Source organism: Neomonachus schauinslandi, chromosome 16 (assembly GCF_002201575.2).
Source record: "Neomonachus schauinslandi chromosome 16, ASM220157v2, whole genome shotgun sequence".
NCBI lineage: Eukaryota > Metazoa > Chordata > Mammalia > Carnivora > Phocidae > Neomonachus > Neomonachus schauinslandi.
The window spans coordinates 16682210-16707727 of NC_058418.1; the positions used below are offsets into that span (position 1 = coordinate 16682210).

The window sequence follows — 25518 nt, forward strand, 5'->3', positions numbered from 1 at the left end:
TTAAATATGAGAATGTTTTCATTTTGTTCTCACTTTTGAAAGACAGTTGCTGGATATGGAATTCTTGGTTAACAGGGTTTTTGTTGCTGTTGTTTTTTCTTTTATAACTTTGAATATATCAGCCCACTGCCTTCTGTCTTCCATCTGATGAGAAATCTGCTGATAATTGCATTGAGGATCTCCTCTATGTGACAAGTCATTTCTCTCTTGCTGCTTTCAAGATCCTATCTTTTTTATTTTGGCTTTGGGAAGGTAGCTGTGCTCACCACTATACCACCAATGCACGTTTCTTTGGCTTTTGGAAGTTTGATTGTAAAGTGTTTTAGTGTGGGTCTCTTTGAGTTCACTTTGCTCTTTGAGTTCTTTGAGTTTGTTGAGATTCTTAGATGCTTATATTCATGTCTTTCATCAAATTTGGGAAGTTTTCGGCCATTATTTCTTCAAATATGCTCTCTGCCCCTTTCTCTCTTCTCCTTCTGGCACTCCCACAATGTGTATATTGGCCCACTTGATGTTGTTCCGTAGGTCACTTAGGCTCTGTTCGCCTTTCGATCTTTTTTACTTTGTTTCTCAGACTCAGTAATTTCCATTGTCCTGTCTTCGAATTCACCAGTTCTTTTTCTGTCTCCTCAAATCTGCCATTGAATCCCCCTAGTGAACTTTTCATTTCTGCTATTATACATTTTAGTTCTAGAATTTCTTTTAGGTTTCTTTTCAGGTTTTCTGTCTTTATTGATATTTCCATTTTGCTCATACATCATTTGTTGACTTTCCCCACATATTCTTTTAGTTGTTTGAGCTTCTTTAAGACAGTTGTTTTAAAGTCTTTGTCTATTAGATCTGCCACCAGACATTTTTCAGGGGCAGTTATGGTTGCTTTATTTTTTCCTTTTTTTTTTTTTTTTTTTTAAGATTTTACTTATTTATTTGACAGAGAGAGAGAGACAGCGAGAGAGGGAACACAAGCAGGGGGAGTGGGAGAGGGAGAAGCAGACTTCCCGCCGAGCAGGGAGCCCGATGCGGGGCTTGATCCCAGGACCCTGAGATCATGACCTGAGCCGAAGGCAGTAGCTTAACCAACTGAGCCACCCAGGCGTCCCTTATTTTTTCCTTTGAATCGGTCATGCTGGGGCGCCTGGGTGGCTCAGATGGTTCAGCGTCTGCCTTCGGCTCGGGTCGGGATCCCAGGGATCTGGGATCGAGCCCCACGTTGGGCTCACTGCTCAGTGCAGGGCCTGCTTCTCCCTCTCCCCTGCCATTCCCTCTGCTTGTGCTCTCTGGCTCTGTCTCTCTGTCAAATAAAGAAAAAAAATCTTAAAAAAAAAATGAATGGGTCATGCTTTCTTGTTCCTTTGTATGCCTTGTGATTTTTTTATTGTTGTTGTTAAAAAAAATGGACATTTAAATCTGATAATGTAGGCTCTCTGCTCCTCCCCGTTCGACAGGTAGCCGCATCTTCTGGTGCAGTGCCAGCCGCGTCCCCGAGACACAATGGTGAAGGTCGGAGTGAACGGATTTGGCCGTATTGGGTGCCTGGTCACCAGGGCTGCTTTTAACTCTGGCAAAGTGGATATTGTCGCCATCAATGATCCCTTCATTGACCTCAACTACATGGTCTACATGTTCCAGTATGATTCCACCCATGGTAAATTCCACGGCACAGTCAAGGCTGAGAACGGGAAGCTTGTCATCAATGGAAAGTCCATCTCCATCTTCCAGGAGCAAGATCCCGCCAACATCAAATGGGGTGATGCTGGTGCTGAGTATGTTGTGGAGTCCACTGGGGTCTTCACCACCATGGAGAAAGCTGGGGCTCACTTGAAGGGCGGGGCCAAGAGGGTCATCATCTCTGCTCCCTCTGCCGATGCCCCCATGTTCGTGATGGATGTGAACCATGAGAAGTATGACAACTCTCTCAAGATTGTCAGCAATGCCTCCTGCACCACCAACTGCTTGGCCCCTCTGGCCAAGGTCATCCATGACAACTTCGGCATCGTGGAGGGACTCATGACCACCATCCACGCCATCACTGCCACCCAGAAGACCGTGGACGGCCCCTCTGGGAAGCTGTGGCGCGACGGCCGAGGGGCTGCCCAGAACATCATCCCTGCTTCCACTGGCGCTGCCAAGGCTGTGGGCAAGGTCATCCCTGAGCTGAACGGGAAGCTCACTGGCATGGCCTTCCATGTCCCCACCCCCAACGTGTCCGTCGTGGATCTGACCTGCCGCCTGGAGAAAGCTGCCAAATACGACGACATCAAGAAGGTGGTGAAGCAGGCGTCAGAGGGCCCCCTCAAGGGCATCCTGGGGTACACTGAGGACCAGGTTGTCTCCTGCGACTTTAACAGCGACACCCACTCCTCCACCTTCGATGCCGGGGCTGGCATTGCTCTCAACGACCACTTTGTCAAGCTCATTTCCTGGTATGACAATGAATTCGGCTACAGCAACCGGGTGGTGGACCTTATGGTCCACGTGGCCTCCAAGGAGTAAGAGCCCCCTGGACCACCAGCCCCAGCAAGAGCAAGAGGAAGAGAGAGGCCCTCAGCTGCTGGGGAGTCCCTGCCCCAACTTACCCCCAAAACACTGAGAATCTCCCGACCTCCTCTGTTTCCATCCCAGACCCCCTGAAGAAGGGGAGGGGCTTGGGGACCCCTACCTTGTCATGTACCATCAATAAAGTATACTGTATCCAGCCAAAAAAAAAAAAAATCTGATAATGTAGTAACTCTGGAAATCAGATTCTCCTCATCCCCAGGGTTTGCTCTTTTTTGTTATTGGTTTTTCCTTTTTTTTTTTAAATTGTTATAGGCTGTTTCTGTGCTAAGGATCAGACTGGGGTGTAAACTTGAAATCTTCTGAGGTCTTTTCTGACCTTGCATCTCTCCCTGTATATGCAATTGTTTTTGAATGTCCTAGTCTTTACTATCTGTCTCCCAAAAGGGGAAAAAGAGACAAACGAAGGTGGGGATAAAAAGGCACCAGCTCTTTAAATCCCCTGGAAGTCACTGCAGCTGGAGAGGAAGAAGCTGGAACAATGGGGAGAAGTGCAGCAATAGGGCTGCCTGCCTCTCTCTGCACCTCTGTGACCAGAAACAGCAGTCTCTGGAACACAGTATGGAGGCTCCTCAAAAAGTTAAAAATAGAGCTACCCAACGACCCAGCAACTGCACTACTAGGGATTTATCCAAAAGATACAGTGATCCGAAGGGACACGTGCACCCCAATGTTTATAGCAGCCATGTCCACAATAGCCAAACTGTGGAAAGAGCCCAGATGTCCATCAACAGATGAATGGATAAAGAAGATGTGGTCCATATATACACAATGGAATATTACTCAGCCATCAAAAAGAGCGAACTCTTGCCATTTGCAGCAACGTGGATGGAACTAGAGGGTATTATGCTAAGTGAAATAGGTCAGTCAGAGAAAGACAAATGCCACATCATTTCACTCATATGTAGAATTTAAGAAACAAAACAGATGCACATAGGGCAAGGGAAGGAAAAATAAAATAAGATGAAAATTGAGAGGGAGGCAAACCATAAGAGACACTGAACTCTAGACACAAACTGAGGGTTGCTGGAGGGGAGGGGGGAGGGGGGAACAATAACTGGGTGATGGGCATTAAGGAGGGCACTTGATATAATGAGCACTGGGTGTTATATGCCACTGATGAATCACTAAATTCTACCTCTGAAACTAAAAAAAGAAAAGAAGAGAAAGAAGAAAGAGAAGAAAAGAGAGGAAAGAAAAGAAAGAAAAAGAAGTGGCAGTCAGCGATCAGACCACTGATCCTCTATATTTGGAGGACAAGGTGCTTTTTGCCCACTTTGGTCTTGCAGGGTGTGTGCAAGCTGCAGCAGGAACATGGGTACAGCTGCCGGCCACGGGGCTGCGGGCTGGGTAGCCCTGACTCTGCTAAGAGCTGAAATTGACGAAAACGCACCACAATTTACCATCCTAGCCTTCCTCTGGAAGTTTGCAGGCTTCAGGAGTTTCCAGAGTTCCAAAATGAGTCTGCCAGGGCAATTGCTCTCCAGGTAGGTATGACCTACTCTGCCATCTTCCCAGAATCCTCCCGGGGTTTCTTTGTGGGGTGATGACAATGCACTAACATTGCTTGTGGTGAAGGTTGTACATACCTGTGAATATACTAAAAACCATTAGCTGGTACACTTCAAAGCTGTGGATTGTATGGTATATAAATTATAAGAAAGCGGTTATTAAAAAAAAAAAAGTGCTGCTCTTTCCATGAGGGAAGCAGTTGGATGTAATCAGCCTGCCATCATCAAGCTGACTGATCCTCTTGAGGAACGGTGCCAGATCCGGGGATTTAGTGCTGGTCTTTGCTGCTAGCAGATCGGGCTCTTACCAGTGGCAGTAGCCAGACCAGCCTTTGTGAGCAGAAGTTCTCGTGTGGATCCCATGCACAGTTCCCCTGGCTGCCCACCCTGGCTGCGTGGTTAATGAGCTGGCTGGGTGATGACAGGAGTGGCTGGGGAAAGTGGCTGACTGGTGTCCACAAAATGGCTTCTCCTATCTTCCTAAAATCTTATTTTCTGAGGTCACTCTGGTGAGCATCCACATGGGACACAGTTCTCCTCCTCTTCTGGAGAGCTCTATTTTCTTATCTCCTCCCCAGACCTCTTTGTAGCAGTCTCTGACCATCTAGCCAAACCATTAGTCACAACTAATGAATTGATACAGATCCGTATTTCTGGGCATCCTCTTCTTTCAGTCCAAATGCACCTGGGCAACCAGGTGCATTGCTCAAATTTCTGCCAATTGGCAAAATTTCCCTTTACCCCCATCCTTCAAGGGTGCCCAGAATGGGGCTGCAGTGATGCAGCTGTCCACTTTTGGGTGGTGCCTCCATGTCCTGCAGAACTGTCCTGTAAATCAGAGTTTTATGTCACCAGAGTTTTACTATTTGCAAAACCTGAGGTTTTTGTTTTGTTTTGTTTTCTTCACAGTCAACTGGTCATAGAGAACTCCCCATTAGCCATAGGTGAAGTTTGAGATCCAGAAGGCGTTGAAGCAGGAATCATGGATCTGGACATCGGGGCAACTTCCTCGGGCAAAGTACTTATTGCTTTATGACCTGCTAGAGCCATCTTGTATAAACCACTTCCACAGATCGCTGCTGCGCATGCCTAGCTTTGCGACTTCTTGGGTCGTACAACAGGTAATGGTAGATAGCTCCATTTGCATAGTATCTTAGTGGCCTGGGGTCAAATATTTAGCTTCTACTAAAGCCCAGTAGAAAGCCCAGAACTGTTTCTCAGAGGTAGAATAATTATTTTCAGAGAATGACCTGACATTGCTCCAAAATCCTAGAGGTCTACGCTGCGATTCACAGATAGGGAGGGGGCTGCCAGTCTCCACACAGCATCCCTATCTACCACTGACACTTCAAGCACCACCATATCAGCCCAAATCTGTTGCAGAGCTTTCTCTCATTCTGGATCCCACTCAAAACTGGAAGCTTTCCAGGTTACTCAGTAAACGGATTACGGCAGTATTCCCAAGTTGGGTATATGCGGACTCCCAAATCCAAAGAGGCTCCCCGGCATTGTGCCTCTCTTTCAGGATCAGGAGGGGCCGTGGGCAGCAACTTTGCCTTCCCCCAGGAAGGGATAGCTCAACATCCCTCAAATCACTGGAGCCCAAGAACATTCACTGAAGTGACAGGCCACAAATTTTTGTAGGTAGGATTTATTTCCCAATCTCTGGCATGCAGTTGTCTTACCAATGTGTCTAAAGTGGTAGCTACTTCTTGCTCATCAGATCCCATCATCATAATACCATCCATGTAATGGGCCAGCATGATGTCCTGTGGAAAAGGAAGGTGACTAAACTCAGTCCAGACCATCTTAGGACATAGGGCTGGAGCACTGGTATACCTCTGAGCTGGGACGGTAAAGGTGTTTCTAGCTTTGCCAGCTGAAAATAAACTTCTTCTGATGGTCTTTACTATCAGGTATAGATTAAAAAAACAACAACAACACATTTTCCAGATCAATAACTGTATAACAGGTCCCAGGAGGTGTGTGAATTGCTCCAGCAATGAAACCCCATTTGGAACAATAGCAGCAATTGGAGCCACCATCTGCTTACGTTTATGATGATCCGCTGTCATCCTCCCAGATCTCTCTGTCTTCTTGCACGGGCCAGATAGGCAAGTTGATGGGGTCATGGTGAGTCCCCACTCTTGCATCTTTCAAGTCTTAATGGCACCAATCTCTGCACTCCCTCCAGGAATGTGGTATTGCTTTTGGTTTAGTATTTGCATAGGCAGAGAGAATTCTAGTGGCTTCCACTTGGCTCTTCCCACCATTATATCCCTCAACTCCATGGTTCAGGGAACCAATGTTGCAATTCTTCTAATTGCTCAATATGTTTATTCCAATTATGCATTTCAGCATTGAGCAAATATCCACAGGATGGATTCAATGACCAGTTAGGCCTTTTGTGATACAGAACTTCCCCCAACCTGATCCCCATAGCCCCACTCTGACTGGTGAACCACTAGCTCTTGAGGTTCCAGGAACTAGAGTCAGTTCCCACCCAGTGTCCAGTCATGCTTGGAAAATCTGATTATTTCCTTTCCCCCAGTGTACAGCTGCCTGGTAAATGGCCACAGGTCTCCTTGGAGAGCTAGGAGAAAGATTAACAGCATACATTTTGGGCAGTGTAACAGGGTCCTTCCTCCAAGGAACCTGGCCCCTCCTTTCATCAAAGGCTCAAGTGTAGGATTGAGGCACCCTGACTCTGTTTTGGTCATTCAGCTCAGAATTCATTCACTAGACCCAGAACTCATCCACTAATTTGGATCAAGCAAGGCTTTAGGAGGCTGCCCGCCTATTTCATTTCAGAGGATGCCGTGACAAACTAGGAAATGCCAATGAGCTCTGCAAGTCAGACTATTCTCATTACTGGTTGGGCTTCACTATCCACTGTGGGAACCATATCATATTATCTTTGGTGTGTAAGTGCCCCCAGGATCCCTGCCACCTCTGGTTCTGTCATGCCTATTGCATTTAGAGATCCCAGTTCAAGGACAGCCATTTCCACTAGAATTTCTGACCTTCAAAGAAGAGCCACCATAAAGCTCTTCAAAGACGCTAGGACTCCTTCCTATGAATTTCTTTCTGACAGCCACATGACAGCTAATGACAGTGATATCATTGTGGCTCTTTAACACACCCCCCCTCCGCTGCGTGTGTATAAGCAAGTCTTAAATGACAAAGCCACTCAGCATTCCAATCTTTCTAAGCCTGTGTGGGTTTCTTTCCAGCTTTACCGAGGTATCATTGACAAATAAAACTTCTATATATTTAAGGTGTACAGTGTGTTGTTTTGATATATGTATATATCGTGAAATAATTACCACAATCAAGCTAATTAACATTTTCATCACCTTTGTGTGTGTGTGCTAAGAACACCTAAGATCGACTCTCTTGGCAAAATTCAGTACTACTGTAATAAACGCAGTATTATTAACCATGGTCACTGTGCTGTACATTAGATCTCTGGAATTTACTCATATAATTGGAACTTTGTGCCCTTTGACCAACATCTCCCCATTTCTCCCATCCCCCAGCATCTGGCAACCACCACTCCACTCTCTGCTTTTATGAATTTGATTTTTATAGATTCCACTTACAAGTGATATGCAGTATTTATTTCTCTTGTGTCTGGCTTATTTTACTTGGCATAGTGTCCTTTAGGTCGCAAGCCTTTTGGATACCGTCCTTTATAGCAGGAATCAGCAAACTATAGCCCAGAGACCAAATCTAGTGCTGTTTTGCATGGCCTGCAGGCTGAAAATGGCTCTCACATTTTTTTTTAATTTATTTGAGAGAGAGAGAAAACACACGAGAAGGGGGAGGAGGAGAGGGAGAGGGACAAGCAGACTTGGTGCTAGACACAGAGCCTGACGCAGGGCTCGGTCCCAGGACCCTGGGATCACAACCTGAGTCAAAGGCAGACTCTTACCCCACTGAGCCACCCAGGCGTCCCAGTTTTCACATTTTTTAACTGAAATAAAATCAAAAGAAGAATAATAGTGTATGACACATGCAAATGATACAAAATTCACATTTCAGTGTCCATAAATAAACTTATTGGGACACAGCCATGCTCATTCCTTTACAAATTGTCTTTGGCTGCTTTTCCACTCTAAGGCCAGAGCTGCAGCTGACACTGGTCTATAAACCCTAAAACATATACTATTTGGCCTTTTACAGAAAAGGTTTGCTGACTCATGGGTACATAGGTCCGTCAAACAACCAAGCAGCAAGCCATCAGAGATATTCTTAGACCTTTACGTCCGAACATGGAAGCCAGAATCTCTGCTTAGTGGGCCAAATCAATACATTTGGCCTGATCCAACTTTATATTCTGCCACCACCTTGAATCAGCACACCAAAGACCCATTTCCATACACATTCTGCAGTTTTCTGTTGATATAAATTGGCAAATGGAAATTGGCAACTGTCCTGGTGATCTCCTCACGGGTCCTATCTTGCTCCCCGCCCTTTGGGTTCTGTTGAGACTTGAGTCTGGGTATAGGTCTTAGAGGCCAGAAAAGGTCGGAGGAGGGTGAGCAGCTCCTTGCAAGGCAGCTACCTTAGGGAAGGCCATTACAATTTCTTCAAGCAAGAGGAGACTAACCTCCCCAGGCAGGGGTGCAGGCTCACTCGATGGGCAAAGGAGACTCGACAGCCTTGTTAGAATCTGCCCATATATCCCAAAGCCAATCCCAATTTTGGGGGCTCCTGTTTCTTCCCATTCAATGCCCTGGCATTAACAAAAGGACCCTGTGAGGTTCAAGTTGGTTGGGAATTGTAACTCGGCCACCCACAGGAATTCACTTTGAGCGTGGTCTTCAGAACTCTTGGCCCTGTCTCTGTGGGAAATAAGAGTTTCTCTCTTTGCAGTCATAGAAACATTCAAGTCCCTCGGACAGCACTTGAGCTGTGGGGATATAAAGCTCTGAGGTCACCATTTTCTTTCCCCACGTTTTCCAGCACGGTTAGAGGCAACCAGCCAACTCATTATGCACCTTATTTTTACTAAAACATCCTATGGAAGCAAATACTTGGTTCCCCCAGAGCCTTGCCTCCCGATACAGGCAGTTACTGGTACTGATCTGAGTAACTGCTTGCCATTTCGTGCCATGGACTATCAGTGTCCCCTTTACCCCTGAAAACAGGGTCATTGATGGCTTTAAATCTAATTAGATCAGAGAACCAACTGCCTGTCACCTTGGTGGTACAATGTCCCACGGAAGCCAGGGCCCCCATCGCAGGGCTAGGCATGCAGCTGGTGCAGGAGTTGGAGGAGCTGAAAGAGGGGGGTTGGAACACATACACGCCCAGCTGCTGCCTTCTACCAAAGAGATGAGTTGCAGATAAGCGACCGCTAGTGTAAGCCACGAAATGGTTGCTGTTCCAACCTCGACCCCGCAAATCCCCCACGAGAACATCTCTTGCGGCCCACCCTAACCAGAAGCGTACAGGGAGGGGAATGCTGGGAAATGTCATTTAACCTGGCCCAGTGGACACATCGCAGAGCCACCTCACGGGGTATTTTCAAAGGCCGCTTAATCTCCCCACCGGCAGGAGCTCACCGACTCACCAGCCTCCCTAAAAGCAACACCTCACTGAAGCATTGGAAGTCCCTCCCAACAGCCCCCCAAAAAGCGTGAGTCTCATGCGAAGAAAGCAGATTCCTTCCAGTTAGTGTGATTTGGCCTTAATTCTTCCAGAACAAGAATCTTGTCAGTATTGTACTCGGGAGGCTGGCTGCATTCTGAGAGCAATTCCATTAGGTCTTGGCAACCCGTCTCTCCCCTGATGTAAGAGCGGAGGAGGAGGCTGCAGTTAAGACACCACAACAGAAAAAGGGGTCTTGTGCCAGAAGGGGTTGGGGCAGCAGATGGACAGCCTTTGGAGAGCATTGGGGGCACAGCTGGAAAGATTTCTGGACGTCTTTTCCAAGTCTGAGATTCAGTGTTCTGTCCCCTGGAGGTCTCCACAGACTCCAGTCTTAAGAATTACCTTTTCCTTTCATATTTGAATAAAAATATCTTGAGTCCCCATCCTTAACTTGGGAGAAGCTCAACATTCTCCCCACCATATCAACACATTCCTTGCGGCTGTTGTTTTCCATGATGGTATTCAGGGTGTCATGGACTCAGCTAAAAGACTACATTTCCCAATTTCTTTTTGCAGATAGAGGTGGCCAATCGGAAGTAAGTAGAAGTCTTTGGGAAGGGATCCTGAGATCCCCTTTTTAAAAGAATGAAACTCACCTAGTGGTGCCTTCTCCCCTCCACACCTTTTTCTTTTCTTCTTGCTTTTTTCCTCTGGAACATGACATGATGGCAGAGGCTCCTGCAGCCATTTTGTGATCTTGAGGATTAGAGCCACATGCTAAGGATGGCAGAGCAGTAAGTCAGTGCTACTCCCTTATGACACCAAGGAACCCTTCTCCAGCCTCGGACTACACACTTCATAGTTCTGTTATGTTATGTGAAGGAGAAATAAATCACCTTGTTGAAGCCACTGTTGTTTCTGGCTTATGTCTCTTGACACCGAATACAGTTTCTGCTTCCAGAATTCTTGGTATGTTAGGTAATTACTTTCCTCTGTGGCAATACCCAGTTCCCTCGCTATAAGAAGATCGTAGTTTCCTGCCCTCTTGAACTCAAACGTGGCTGTGTGATTTGCTCTGGCCGATGCAATGTGAGCAGGAATAATGTGTGTGTCCCTTCTGGCAGAGGCTACAAGAGCCAGCGTGTGTCTCACCTTCTTCTCTCTTCTTTCTGTCACTGATGACCGGGGACGTTTCTGATGGTGGCTTCTCCATCAGCTTAGGGCACACCATCACTCCCAGCTGATCCATGGTGAGCATGAGGTGTGAGTGCAAACACACCTTTGCCATCGTAAGCCACTGAGATTTTGAGATTATTCCTGTTGATTTCCAGCAAAAATGGGTTGGCCTGATTTAGGGAATGAAGAGCTGACAAGCTTTCTGGAAAGGCTGGTGGAGTGGGCTCAGGGCTAAGACTTTGCAAATGATTCCCAAAACCTGACTCTAAGGAAAAATTTGCCTCCACTCCTGTGTGCTGCTTGTTTAAGCTCATACTATCACCACACCAAGCAATTATCTGTCACCCCAGCGGGGTGTCCTACAATTCAGTTCAATTCTGCCACAAACCAGAGTGAACACAGACCCCAGAGGCGAAGGGCTCGGTCCCATGAAACTGCCCCTTCCCCACTTCTGACGCCAATGGCTGGTAAGTCCCAGGTTACCCACAGCTTCTGTCAAATGTGACTACAAATTGGGGCTTCCCATGATTCCCTCACCTTGGATTTGATTCTTTTTTTTTTTTTAAGATTTTATTTATTTATTTGAGACAGAGAGAATGAGAGAGAGAGAGCACATGAGAGGGGGGAGGGTCAGAGGCAGAAGCAGGCTCCTCGCTGAGCAGGGAGCCCGATGCGGGACTCGATCCTGGGACTCCGGGATCATGACCTGAGCCGAAGACAGTCGCTTAACCAACTGAGCCACCCAGGCGCCCTTGGATTTGATTCTTTACCAGAACGCTCATAGAACTCAGGGAAACACTTATGTTTACCAGTTTATTATATCATGGAGGCTATGATGAAGGCTACAGATGGACAACCAGGTCAAGAACTACACAGGGCGAGGTCTGGGAGAATCCTGAGCATGGGAGCTTCCACCCCCCTGCCAGCACGTGGCTATGTTCACCAAGCAGGTTGCTCTCTGAACCCTGTAATTTGGGGATTTTTATGGAGGCTTCATCATGGAGGCATGATTGACCATTAACTCAACTTCCAGCCCCTCTCCCTCCTCCAGAGGACGGGGGTGGGACTGGAAGTTTCAAGCTTCTGATCATAACTTGGTCTTTCTGGTGACCAGAGCCATCTAGAAGCTTACCATCCCTTGCCTCATCAGAACAAAAGATGCTCCTATCACCCAGGAAATTCCTGGGGTTGTAGGAGCTCTGTGCCAGGAACTGGGAGCAAAACCCAATATACATATTTCCTATACTTTCACAATAACTGAACCAACCCCCTTGGGGAGCTTCTCCTTCCACCTCAGCTGTGAGCCCCCCACCCCCACCCCGTCCATGGCACCTTCGGAATCCTGATCCAGGACCCAGAAGTCATCACCACCCCAGACGCAACTGCCTTTTTGTTTTCAGTTTTTTTTTTTTTTTAAGATTTTATTTATTTATTCGTGAGAGACAGAGAGAGAGACAGAGGCAGAGGGAGAAGCAGGCTCCCCGCGGAGCAGGGAGCCCGATGCGGGACTCGATCCCAGGACCCTGGGATCACGACCCGAGCCAGAGGCAGACGCTTAACGACTGAGCCACCCAGGCGCCCCTTGTTTTCAGTTTTGTTGTGCTTGGGCTTGAGGTATAACTCATGTGTAATAAAGCACAGGAAACTAAGTGTACAACTCAGCCAGTTCTGGCCGATTAAGACATTCACGTAAGCTGTGCTACCATCATGGCACAGAACGTTCCAGTCCTTCCAGAAAGTTCCCTCACGCCTCTCCTCAGTCGACGCCCCGCCCCCATAGGAGGGGCACCACAATAGTGGTAAAAGCAACTATTATCCTGACTTGAATCGCCATCACTTCGTCTTGCTTGCTCCGGAACTTCACATAAGTGGTAGTAGACGGTCTGTGCACTTTGGTATCTGGCTCCTTTCACTCAGGCTAAGGCTTTTGCGATTCCTCCATGTTGCCGCGTAGTTTCTCCCGTTTAGTGTTGAGCGGTATCCCCTCGCAACACATGCCACAGTTTCTATCCACTCACGTGTGTGTGTGTGTGTGTGTGTAATATCTATATGAATGAATGACATTCCCTCCTGATGGGTTAGGCACCTGATTAGCAGATGGTAGATGCCAATCAAAAATATTTTTAGAATATAAATATTGGATATATACAATATATATGTATATATTCCGCACTATACATTTCACACATATAACATCCATGTATTATACACGTCTATGCATATACGTAAGACATATCACACATGCACATATGCTATATATCACATGTAATACATGTTTGTTTTCAATGGATTTATCCTATTTATTTATTTATTAAAGATTATTTATTTATTTATTTGACAGAGAGAGACACAGCGAGAGAGGGAACACAAGCAGGGGGAGTGGAGAGGGAGAGGCAGGCTTCCCGCGGAGCAGGGAGCCCGGCGCGGGGCTCGATCCCAGGACCCTGGGATCATGACCTGAGCCGAAGGCAGACGCTTAACGACTGAGCCACCCAGGCACCCCTATCCTATTTATTTTTTATTTGAGAGAGAGAGAGTGAGCTCAAGCGGGGGGAGGAGCAGAGAGGGAGGGAGAGGGAGGAGGAAAGAACCTCAAGCAGACTCTGCGCTGAGCACGGAGCCTGACACGGGGCTGGATCTCACGACCCTGAGATCACGACCTGAGCAGAAACCAAGAGTCAGACGCTTAACCGACTGAGCCACCCAGGCGCCCCTCACTGGATTTATCCTGATGGCTACTTTCTACTTACATGAAGCAGTACTGGTTTTCCATCTACGATTGTTCGTTTTAAAATAAATGTATTATGTTAAAAAAGGAGGTGATCTCTTGAAAAAGCGAATAGTAAATAATACGGGTGGGATGAAAATGTGGCAACAAATGAGAAGAGTATATAAAGAATCAGATTATTTGGGATATACTCTGGTATTTTTCTTTTCTATTTTATTACTTCTTTTTTATCTCTTTTTTATGCTACTCAGAGCCCATGAAACTGATTTCATAACCCACGACTAGGCTCTGACCCAAGGTCTGTGAACTTTTGTTATGCAAGCCCGTGTGAACAGGACCTTGTCTCTGTGTTTTGTCATGATGGCCCTTACGCTGGGGGAGCGGCCTCTGCCCCGGGCCGCGCGCTTCAGAGGACCTACTCTGGCCTTACCCGATGGAGCCCCTCTCCGAGGCCTTCAGGACATGCCCACCAGAGCCTGCGCCCCTTCTGGACCCTGCTCTGGGTCCCTGGGACCCTGGAATTCCCCGCCCAAACGGCTCTGGGGCCCCCTCCCAGGGCCTGCGTGGCCTTCTTGGTGGGCATTCCCCTCCACAGAGAGGTGGCCCAGAGGCAGTCTTTTGTGGCAGGGGGTGTGGGTGGAGTTTGGATGGGCAGGCTGGGGTGTCCACACTCATGTGTGGGGCCCCTCACAGTGACGGGAGGATCTGGAGTGTAAAGAAAAGTAGGCCCCCGTGGGCCCGGGACCTCCATTTGCGCTTGGCCGGTTACCAATACTACCTACCAAGGTGAGGGGTGAGCTCACGTGGGACACCAGGCCAGGGGCCTCACACTGCCGGGGGCCGAATCCAGCGCAGACGCTCCCACCGGCCAGAGTCCCCCGTGGCCTGCCCTCCCGTCCCTCCTGCCTCACACCAGCCAGGCCGTGTTCTCTGGATTCCTTGCCTTGGCTTTTGAGTCTGTGACCCTCTCCCTTCAGTCCTCAGGGGACCCGTCCTCAGTCCCGGCCCCTTTCTTCCACTCACCAGTCATGAATGATCAGAGACCATGGGCAAGGACCACAGTGTTTACTTTTCGTCTGAACAGAATGGGTGGCTTGGGGGGGCAGTGCCCAGGGAGCCAGGCGGCCCTCTGGGTGGGTAGGGTGGGGAGGGTAGGGGCCTTGGGCCGTGAGCCCCGGCTCTGGCTCCATCCGGGTCTTCCCTCTCAGGCTGGGCTTTACTGACTATTCTGTAGGCTCCGCGAGGGGAGGGAGGTGGCTGGGCACAGTGAGCTGGTAGGGACTCAGTCTTGGGGTGCCCATCGATTGGGTTGCCGGCCCCTACTTCCGATGGTCTCACCTGTTACGATTCCGGCATAATTGGGGTAACCGCCTACACTTGCCACCTGTGGGTGAAGGAAAACGTTGGGTCATGAGTTGAAACAACATTGATTACTGCATGTGCTCTGGGTGCTGGGGGACAAGGCCCACCAGCCCTGCCCTTCGGGAAGCTCCAGGGCAACCCCGAGCCAGAGATGAGAAGCACATGGGAGAAGAGCTAGTGCGACGTCCCCCAAGCCTCTCACGCACAGAGAGGAGCTTGAAAACCCATCCGAGCTTGTGTGTGATTCGTTCATTCAGCAAATATTTACTGCGCACCTACTATGTGCCAGGCTCTGACCTCGGCACTGGGAGCACAGCCGGGGACAGGAATGAATAAAATCCCTGCCCTGGTAGAGCTGACTTTCTAGTCGGGGAGACTGACAATGAGCAGAATGACTGGGTCAAGTGTAGGAACAGTGATATCAGATGGTGATGCGTGCTCAGAAGAAAACTAAAGCCAGGAGGGAGGCAGGGAGGCCCAGGGGCCGGGGGCATCCACATGGCGATGACTAGAGGGGCCTCATTGAAAGAGGTGAGGGGGGAGCCACGTGGACATCTAGAGGAAGGGTGTTCCAGACAGAGGGAATGGCCAGTGCAAAGGCCCTGGGGTAGGAGGAGACAGGTAGGCTTAATGGACAACAGGGGGGTCAGGGGGCCTGACCAAAGGGAATGGGGGGGGTGGGATTTCAGAAGACAAATGTCCTGGCTGCCACTCTTGCCTCCTCTCCTCTTTCTAGTCCCCACCGGGCTCACACGGCTCCAGCCACCCTAGCCTCTTCCTGTGGTTATTGCAACACGCTCAGCTCATTCCTGCCTCTGGGGCTTTGTACTTGCTGCTCCCTTTACCTGTTTTTTAAATCGTCTTTCTCATCATCAAGCATCAGGCCTGATTTTATCTCTTTAGAGGGAGTGTCTCTCCCCATCCCTCTTGGCTTATTATTCTGCTTTCTTTTTCTTGTGGCAATTACCTCTCTCAGTGTCCACTCTGCTCATTAACGCACTTACCTGTTTACTGTCATCCCCCCGCCCACACACTGGATGTGAGCTCCCCAAGGGCGGGGACCAGGGCACAGGGTGGGCACAGAGTAGGTGCCCACAAATGACTCTCGCTGGAACAATTGATGGCCCGGGAGCTGACTTTCAGGCTCTGCCCTCACACAGACCTGGGTCCAGTCCTTCCCTGATTTTTAGGTGCTGTGTGACCTTGGGCAAACCCCTCAGTTCTCTGAGCCTCACTTTTCCTACGGCGGGGGGAGGGGGTGCGGACAGGGCCCCAGCGCAAGGTCAGGATCAATAAACAACAGAAGCAATGTTCCTCGGGCCCTGGATTCGGTGTGGGGCAGGAGGCACTAGCGATCTCTCCTCACCGCTCTTAGTGTTCTGCCTCCCACCTTAGACCAAAGAAAAGATGTGGCTGTGTGCGTTTTCCTGATGGGGAAGTTGGGCAAGAGAGGGAATAAAACCTGGTGTAAGCTATATGGCTTCACTGAGAGCTTGCAAACTGGTGGCCTGTGTGTTTTAGTTCACCTGCAGCATTTAAAAAACTGAAAAATTTGTTTTTCTGCTCGTTATTCTCTCTTTGCCCCCATTCCCCGTACAACGTTGAGCTCTGTGCAATGCTGCTCGCCTCCCCCTCCCCCCGCCGCCACAAGAGACTGCATCCCCTGGCTCCTCGCCTTCTAACTGGCAGGGAGGCCATGGCCAGAGAGAGAGGATTAGGTATCTGATCCCCTCCACCCCTGCTCCCTCCTGGTGGGCTTACTGGGGGGCAGGGGCTGGAAACCTCTCCCTGGAGCCAAAGCTCAAGCCGGTGGCCCCCGCCTACAGTTCTGTCTCCCACCAGCCCCTGGCGCGACCACTCCCTCCTGTCACCCCTCCAAGCTTTGGGGACACGGCTCCCCATTGCTGTGCCATCCTGCTGTGACCAGAAGAACCACCCAGCTGAGCCCAGCCTACATTTCCAAAGGGCACAATTGAGCCCTAGGTAAATGGTGATCATTGTAAGCCGCTGACTTCCGGCGTGGTTTATATGGACCTGTAGCTAATATGCTTCATTTAAAACAACTCTGCCTGGGCGGGGGGGGGGGGGGGGGGGGGGGGGCTTCAAGAACTGATCCCGTGAGTCAAAGTACAAGCCAAGGCGTCCTCCCTCCCAGGCTTGGTGCCTCCCCCAGCTCCGATTCTCACTCGTGAGGATGACAATGCCTGTGATGAACAGCACAGCTGCGACCAGCAGCCCCCGCTTCCGGAGAGTGTGCTCGTCTGCAGAGAGAAAAGCGATGGAGTGTGGCAAGAGTTGCCTCTCTCCCTCCCTCTTCCCACATCCTCCCATGGGTAACTTACCGTAGGAGAAGGGGTTTTCCTCACTGGAACCTGGGGGGGACAGACAGGGAGCAAGTCAGAGTTCAGCAAAAACTGTGGAGTGAAGTAGTGAATGGCGGAGTCAGGGAGGGAGGGACTTGGGTCTCTGCCTTGGGACACTTAGGACCAAAGCCTCATATGACACACCATGTGGCTCCCACCACCTCTCTACCTCAGCTCCCCACTGCCCTGCTCACCAGATGCTCCAGCCCTGCGGCCGCCCTGCTGGTGGCCATACCAGGCCCCTCTCACCTCAGGGCCTCTGCCTGGAACACCCCTGCCCAGACATCCACACGATTCCCCCTCAGCTCCTTCTCAGGGAGGTCTCCCTGGCCCTTTATGGAAAATACTCTCCAGTCACCTCTGCCCCTAATGCTGCTTTATTTCTCTTGATAGCAGCTTTAAACCACCTGATACATAATTCTTATAATTATTATTTATTATCTCTATCCCCCACTAGAATGTCTGCTCCACGAGAGAAGAGATTTTCGTCCGCCTTGTTCACTGCTATATCTCTGGCACCTAGAACACAGTAGGTGCTCGTGAATATGTTTTGAATGAATGAAGGAAGGAACTCTCTACGTGACCTGTGGACATATCATTTCCACAGGTTCAGTGGAGTTGGCTGGGCGGGAAGTGGACGATAAGACCACAAGGGGACAGATCAAGGTGTCCCGGAGACAGAGCTCCCTGCTCACCCCAAAACTGATCTCAGATGCGTGAGTAAGGCAGCTGAGACCAGAAGAACCACTCAGCTGAGCCCAGACAAAACTTCCAGATTGCAGCCTTGGGTGTTAAATAAATGGTTGTCATTTTAAGCCACTGAGCATCAGGGTGGTTTGCACGCTGCAATCATCCATGGATTCATTTGTCTATCCAGACATTTATTGGGTGTCTACCTTATACCCCCCACCGCCGTCTTCCAGCCTTGAACTCACGTATCCACCCACCACATGTTTACAGAGGGCTATTTCATGCTGGGCAAGGTTCCAGGTGCTAGAAATACAGAGTGAAGAGGAAATAGCCAGTTTCCTGTCTGGGAAGGGAGTTACTGACCAGTCGGCCCGAGGATAGGGTCCGGCCTGACGCCTTTGCCTGGAGCCTGCTTCTTGGAGAGCGTGGTGCCTTTAGTGGGTTTGGCAGAGGGCGTGGCTAGAAGGTGGCAGAGGGAGGAAGTGAGTCGTGGAGGAGACAAGGGATGACCACATCTCGGAATGTCTGTACCCGGGGGACACTCTCCTCCACATCGACACACTCAGTGGGCAGGCACGGCAAGCCCCCCACTCCTACCCCGGGGACAGCAAGGAATGGCAGGTATGGAAATACTGAACGAGCCTGCACCCCAGGTTAAGACCAACTGTCCCAGCCCCCCTCCCGCTCCCCCAGAACCTCCTGGGCTGCCTCGTAATCAGGGAAGCAACGGATAGTATCCTTCTGAGCCAGGCAGGGGCGCCTCCAGAACACGGGCCCAGCACCAGGATTGAGAGAGAGCGAGAGCACGAGCAGGGCAGAGGGAGAGGGAGAAGCAGGGAGCCCGCCTGATGCGGGGCTCGATCTCAGGACCCTGGGATCATGACCTGAGCCAAGGGCAGCCGCTTAGCAGACTGAGCCACCCAGGCGCCCCAGCACCTCACTTCTTAAGTATGAACCGACAGGCAAGGATCACAAGATGTTCGGAAAAGCCTTGGCCAAGGGAAGGCTCAATCCAGACCAGCAGCAAGGACAGACATGCAGAGACCACAGAGAATGTAAAGGACAGCCTCGGTGCTGTGCAGTGCTCAGGCACGCTGGTGCTAGAGAGCCTGGGCTCAGATTCTGGTTCTGCCGCTTTGGGCTGTGTGGCCTAAGGCCGGCAGAGTAACCTCTCTGGGCCCCGGTTGCCTTCCTGTAAAATGAGGTTTCAACAGTTCCTACCAGGCAGAGTGGCTGTGAGCAGTGAATGAGTGAAGGCGGGAAAGCTTAGCACAGGGCCCGGCAGGGAGCAAACTCTCTGCAGATGTTGGCTGTCGCTGTTACCCCATAGCTGTAGCTGGCTCTCACCCCTCCCTCCTGGGAACAGCTGCCCCTTTCTTTGGGGGGCCTGCTCCCGCTTTCCCCAGTCCATCTGGTTCTATTGCAATGCGGGCCACAAGGGGGAGCATGTGACCCAGGCTCCTTCTTCCCTGGGACCTTCCACATTCCAAGTAGACATTCGGAGGGGCAGCTAGGTGAAGTCTGGGAGCTCTGAGCTTGCAGATGACAGGAACCATTTCTTCACCAGGCGGAAGACAAGATCCAGCACAAGAGAAACAAAGATGAAGGAGGGAGAGAGGCGCTGGGGGCGTTCGTGCTCAGGCTCTGAGTGAGTCGGAGGCTCAGAGGTGTCTTTTACCTCTTGGCTCCATCACCCCCTCAGCCCGGCTGAATTTCTGTCCCATATAACCAGGAACATGATATCATAACACAGAGTAACTCGGGTCAACACGGACTCACAGCAAGTGAATCTGGAGATGTGAGAATGTTTTCTCAATTGGAAAGTGTGGACACAGTCACTATACCCCCCCCACCTCCCCTTTTGTGGAAAATAGAAAAATTCTCTTCTCCAAGACACTTTATTTCCATCGGTGGTAAAATTGTTCTAATAGACAGGCTCCGTCAGAATTAGATGCTTTACTGCCATCACTGGAAAACTATAATGATTATAAAAATCCACAAGGGGAATGACATGGTCTTAGAGGTGATGCTCTCGTGCAGTGCCCAGTCTGCACCACTGTGCATACATGTCAGCCTGGGAATGGCTCAAGCTACAGTATTTTCCAGTAGGGGCTGCTCCTCAAATATGGGTCAGATAGGCATTGGAGCCCACCTGCTGCCTTCACCTCGGCTCAGCTGCCTTTACCATGCCTCTGAAATGTTAATTACTCACTGGTCCTGAGGGGAACTACCTCTTCCCTGACTCTGGCCTATGCAGTTCAGACAGGGCTGACCCTGCTCCGCAGCCCCAGAGTGGGCACAAGACTCAGGCCTAAGCAGTCAGAGCAATCCATTTCCCTGGCTCCCTTTGGCCAGACATGGGTATGTGACCCCAGCTGGGCCAGTGAGAGTCAATTCTATGCCTTGGGCTAGACATGAGAAAGAGATGGGCTCTATCTGCTGGGTTTGTGACCTAAATAGAACTATGGGACTATCTTTGCCACCAAGAGGGGAAAAGCCACTTGAGAACTTGAGAACATAGACAACAGAGCTGAGAGAGAGCAAGTCAGTTATGATGACAGTGCTTGAGCACCTTGATCCAGCTGTTCCTGAAATCCCGTATCTGGACTTTACAGAACACATATAGCCAATAAATCTATTTTATTTTTAGTTGCATTTGCAGTATTTTGCAACTGAAAAACTCCTGCTCTAACATGAAGAGGTACACAAAGGAAACACCTACACCCACATTTCCAGGTACCAGCCCTATAAAGGAACCTGAACAAAAGAGAGTCCCATGTCCATCAGGTTTGGAAAATGAGGCATACTAGGAGCTCCTGTAGGGGATGCTTACTGCAAATGAGCGTTAATAAGACTCCAAGAAGTCCCACCAAAAAGAAATGTGTTTAACTTTAACTCAGAGTTTCCCAAATACCTTTGACGCAAATCAAAACAGAGTTTTTTGAAAATGTATTAACAATTCCCCAAACGGGTGCTCTGAGAAACGTACTTGGGGAACTGCTGACCCAGATAGAGAATTAAACAAAATTTGTACGTTGCCCTTCTAGTCCCAGGCCCTACCTTCTGGGCCACTCTTGACGGTCTTCGGATCTGTTGCTAGAAGCACATCCATTCCCGTCGGTTGCGGGGACTGGGTCTCCTCCATTTTTGGGGTCTGGATCTCCTCCTTCTGCTCCTGTGTTGTTCCTACTCAGGTCAGATGAGCGAGGGAAAAGGGAACAACGAGTGAATCGCATCCCTGGGGGGCTACTCCCCATCCAGCGCCAGAAGTGGGCGCCTCTCAGAGACGGGGAGAGAAGAGAATGGGGATCGACCAAGGGATTTCATCTCGCCTGTGATATTTGCATGACTTCCAAGCAGAATATGTGCATGTATTACGGTATCACTAAATATTCATGGAGAAAATCGGGGAGCACGTTTTGAATTATCTTATACTCCAAGAAACAGTTCAAAACTGTTTTGAAAACTCAAAAACGGCAAAAGATACCGAGATTAAAGGAAGGAAGGAGTGGCCTTGGCACATGGGGAGTTGCTGGGGTGTTTGCAAAGGTCTAGTCCTTGAGCTGGGTGCCGGTTACGCAGGGGTTCAACTTAGAGTAATATGCTTTAGTTCTATGTTTATGGGCTCTGTACGTTTCGATATGCATATTATTTTTCATGATTTCAAAAGATTTGTTTCTAAAGAAGTGGAGGTGGGTGGCTGGCTGCCCCACCACAAAGTAAGCCAGAGGATTCAGAGCTGGGGGACTGAAATGAGTAAGCAAGGACCCGGAGTGTCGGAGGAAGAGAGGGAGCGTGTCTGTCCCAGGCCCACGCTCCTGCCCCCTCCCCCTGCCTCACTCACCACCAGTCTTCAGGGTTGTCTGAGCAGTGGGCTGGGGTTCTGGGTAGACTGCATCTGGAGTCCGGAAACAGGGAGAGAAGAGAGAGAAGATGTGGAGAAGGTCCACGGGTGGAGGAACGGGGTGGTGGGGGGTGGATTTCCATAGCAACTCAATTTTGATATAATTGAAATGACTTAATTAACCGAGCCATTTGCTAACGGCCCAACTGCCATGCCTGCACCTCTCCTCCCACAGATGCGCATCCCCCTACTCAGAATCCATCCACCTCTGGTAAGAGCCCCTGGAACTTTATGAACTACCCTTCCCTGAGTCTGGGTCCACTTCATTCAGTGAGGCTGGCACCAGCCTTGTTGGAGGTTGAACCTGAGACTGGGGTCTGGCCAATCAGCTTTGGCCTGTGGCCACAATGATCAGCTCACTGTTGGACTTGCCACCTGAGACTGGTCGGGGACACTCAGTCGTGGGACTTTTGCTGGATTGGGGAAGGGGAAATCTGCTTTCCTCTGGCTTCTTAGGAGGGAGGATGGAAGCCTCAGGTCTCTAGGAGCCATCTTGGCCCCATAAAAGGAGAGTCTAGTCAACACAAGAAAGATAGAACCGAGAGATCAAGACAGGTTCCTGATAGCATCATTTGAGCACCTAGACCGAGCCATGCCTGAAGGCCTATCACCAGACTTTCTGATTGCACAAACCCAAAATTCCTGAGTGGTCCGAGCTTGAGATTTTTTGTGGCTGTTGTTATTTGCAGTGACAGGATCTTGACAGATCCATCCCTCTTTCCTCACCTGGGGCTGGCGTCAGGGCATGAACATTCACCCTGGCTGGGTCTGCTGGAGAAACGGATGTGGCCTCCTTCAATATATGTCCTGGGAAATCAAGGGCGAGGAGTCAGAGGAACCTCTGGTCCCCCTTCTCTCACCAAAACCCCACCTTGCCCTCATCTTTGAAGCTGTGGGTGGTAGCTCAGGACATGCTGGTGGAGCCGCAGACAGACAGACACTTGATTGGGGGTATCCGTCCATGGTCCTGGAAGTGTTTTAAGAAACGCTGAGGCCCAGCACCCTTCCTCCAGCCCCTCTCCCTGCCCATCCTTGTGGGATGGAAGAGGCGATTTAGCCTAGTGAACCCACGTCCTAAAGTCAGCCGGGGCTGTGGTCTCAAATTCTGCTTCCAGCGACTTCCTCGCTATGTGACCTGGAGCGGGTGAAGTCTGAGCCTCAGCTGTCTCATCTGCAAAGTGGGGATACTAACTGAATCTGCTTCTCAGGGCTATGGAGAGGGCGAAAGGACACGACAGAGGAAAGGGTCTCCCCCACTCCCTGATACGCAGTCAGGGCTGGACACAACACTGCTCCCGCCCCGGCCCAGCCTCATCGGCTCTGCCCTGGACACCCCTCCCTGGGCTCCCTGCCTTCATCCCTGTCCTCTGCTCCCCACCTGCAGCCAGGGGGAGCCTGTGAACCCCTGAGTCACGTCAAGGCCCTGCTGGTGCAGAGCCCCCTCCTTGCTCCTAATACAAGCCAAAGTACTCATGGGGCCTCCCCACTCCCCCCTCCACCTGGTTTCCTGTCACACCTCTTACCTCTCCTCTTCCCACCCTGCCCTTGTTCACCCCAGCCCAGCCACCTGGCCTCCCGGCTCTTCCTCATACTCACTGGACAGCACTTATCCCCCAGATGCCTGCTGGGCTCATTCCCTCATCTCCTTCGAGTGTCTGCCCAAATGTCACCTTCTGGTGAGGTCTTCCCTGGCCACCCCATCTAAACAATCCTCATTACTCTGCTCTGTTTCTCTCCATAGCACTTACCGCCTTCTAGCGTACCATATAATTTACTGATGGATTGTTTATTGCCTGTCTTTCCCAACTAGAATGTGAGCTCCTGTTTTATGTGTTGCTGTTTCCCCAGTGCATAGAATAAGATCTGGCACATAGTAGCTGCTCAATGAATACTTGGTGAATGATTGAAAGAATACGTGAAAACCATTTTATCAAAGACAAATGGGGCAGCTTCAGTGGAGGTTATGTCCTGGGTTCTGAGGGCAAGAAAGATGGGTCATATCCCAGCCTCACTACTCACTAGCCTCTGGCACAGGGCACTTCCTTTGCTGAGCCTGAGTATCCTCATCCATAAAACGGACATGACCGTATGTATAACAGAGTGGAGCTTAAGTCGAAATGAGTTCACATATGCACCACCTGCCATGTAGAAAGCACCTGCAAATGCCCACCATGGGCACTGCCTTCAGGAAACCCTTCCCAGGCAGGGGTGAGACACCTCCAAATCTTGGACTGGCCCCAGGTCACCCCCTCTGCCTAATCGTGTATCACCCGGGTATCCAGGGAGCTGCTTTGCTGGGAGCCTAGGCTTCCTGGCTGCTCAGTAGAAAATTGACACCAATCTACCCGCCAAATCAAACTCAGTGAGTTCTTCTTGGACGTGAAATGGAGGATGCTCAGCAGGACAGGCTCTGGCCAGACTCACTGGAAGCGGCCACCCAGGTGCGAGGTGTTCCAAAGAGGGTGTAACCCTGGCCCCCTCATCAAGACCCCACTTCCTGGTGCTGGCTCAGTAGGAGGGTGAAGACACAGGGCAGGGCATCCAAATCCATGGGTGCCCACCCACCCCACCAGTACACTCCAGGTGGGGCACTCTGGGGCAGAGTGGGGACAAGGGCCCGGCCTTACCTCTGGTGGGGAGAATCAGGCCAACGATGGTGAGGAGACACAGGCGACCAGAGGGCGACATCTATGGGGTGAACCGAAGCTGGGATCAGCCATGTCGTCACTGAGGCAGGCCCCGGGCAGCACCCCCACACACCGGCCCCCCCCGTGGGGATCTTGCAGCCCCTTCTTTACCCAGAGCAAGCACCTCTGACTTCAAGGACCCCCTGCCTGGGCTGACAGCTGGTTTCCAGGGCAGAGGGAGGGTTCTAGAAGTGGAGGGGGATCCCCGGCAACCACCCCCTTCTTCCATATGCAGGCCCCCAAAGAAAACAAGAAGCATCAGACCAAATGGGGCTTCCAGCAGCAGCCACTGCACAGGGACACCCCTGGAGCTGAGAAGAACTTACCCCACCAAGACTGACCCTACAGGGCACAGGAGTAGATCAGGGGGCCTGGTGCCTCCCTCCGGGGCTGTCCCCAGAGGCGAGGAGTCAGCAAGGAGGAGAAAGAGGAAGAATGAGTAATGTACTCCCGATCTCAGAGGAAAAAGTGAGCTGGTGTTAGGGGCCTCGCCGCCTCAGGGACAATAGAGCAGGATGCTGGGCACCTCTAGGACACCCGGCCCGAAAGCGATGGCGGAGAGCCGGGGAGACTGAGGCAGGAGGAAGAGGCGCCCGCAGCCCACCGCAGTGCCCAAGAGCAGGCGCGGAGCAGGCGTGAGCATGAGTGGGGGGCCGAGAGGCACCGAGAAGAGCAGTCCTCCAGGCACCTGAGCCCGGCCCCTCGGCAGAGGGGAGGCGGGCGCCGGCGGATCGCAGGCGAGACTTACGTCAGAGCCGGGGGGTCCCAAGCCCGCAGCCTCGTGGACAGAGGGCAGCGGCGGCGGCTGCGTCCCGGCGGAGGGTGTGGCCAGGGGAGAGCTGGCGGGCGGGGACCGAGACGGGCTCAGTCATTTCCTCTCGGGTTTCCTGGCTTCAGAGCCCGCGGTGGGAGCAGGAGGGGGAGACGCTGAGGGCGATGGGGG

At 50.7% G+C, this 25518-nt stretch overlaps 2 protein-coding genes across 4 annotated transcripts; one reads left to right on the forward strand and one right to left on the reverse strand.

Annotated features, from left to right (window-relative positions):
* Nucleotides 1–1444: 1444 nt before the first annotated feature.
* Nucleotides 1445–2695, forward strand: LOC123323281 (glyceraldehyde-3-phosphate dehydrogenase-like). 2 transcript variants are annotated; one of them, XM_044911414.1, is made up of 2 exons: nt 1477–1614; nt 1669–2695. In XM_044911414.1, the coding sequence occupies exons 1-2, from the start codon at nt 1492–1494 to the stop codon at nt 2491–2493; spliced, it is 948 nt and encodes a 315-aa protein (XP_044767349.1). In that variant the 5' UTR covers nt 1477–1491; the 3' UTR covers nt 2494–2695. The 2 variants fall into 2 exon arrangements, with proteins under 2 accessions (XP_044767348.1, XP_044767349.1); XM_044911413.1 differs by having other exon boundaries at nt 1445–2695.
* An 11924-nt stretch (nt 2696–14619) lies between these two features.
* FXYD5 (FXYD domain containing ion transport regulator 5) lies at nt 14620–25447 on the reverse strand. 2 transcript variants are annotated; one of them, XM_021700885.2, is made up of 9 exons: nt 25324–25447; nt 24516–24576; nt 22615–22695; nt 21829–21882; nt 21045–21170; nt 18348–18443; nt 17274–17303; nt 17118–17192; nt 14620–14953 (listed from the first exon to the last, which is right to left on the reverse strand). In XM_021700885.2, exons 2-9 carry the CDS (start codon nt 24574–24576, stop codon nt 14904–14906), a joined length of 573 nt encoding a protein of 190 aa, XP_021556560.1. In that variant the 5' UTR covers nt 25324–25447; the 3' UTR covers nt 14620–14903. The 2 variants fall into 2 exon arrangements, with proteins under 2 accessions (XP_021556560.1, XP_021556561.1); XM_021700886.2 differs by lacking the exon at nt 22615–22695.
* Nucleotides 25448–25518: the final 71 nt, after the last annotated feature.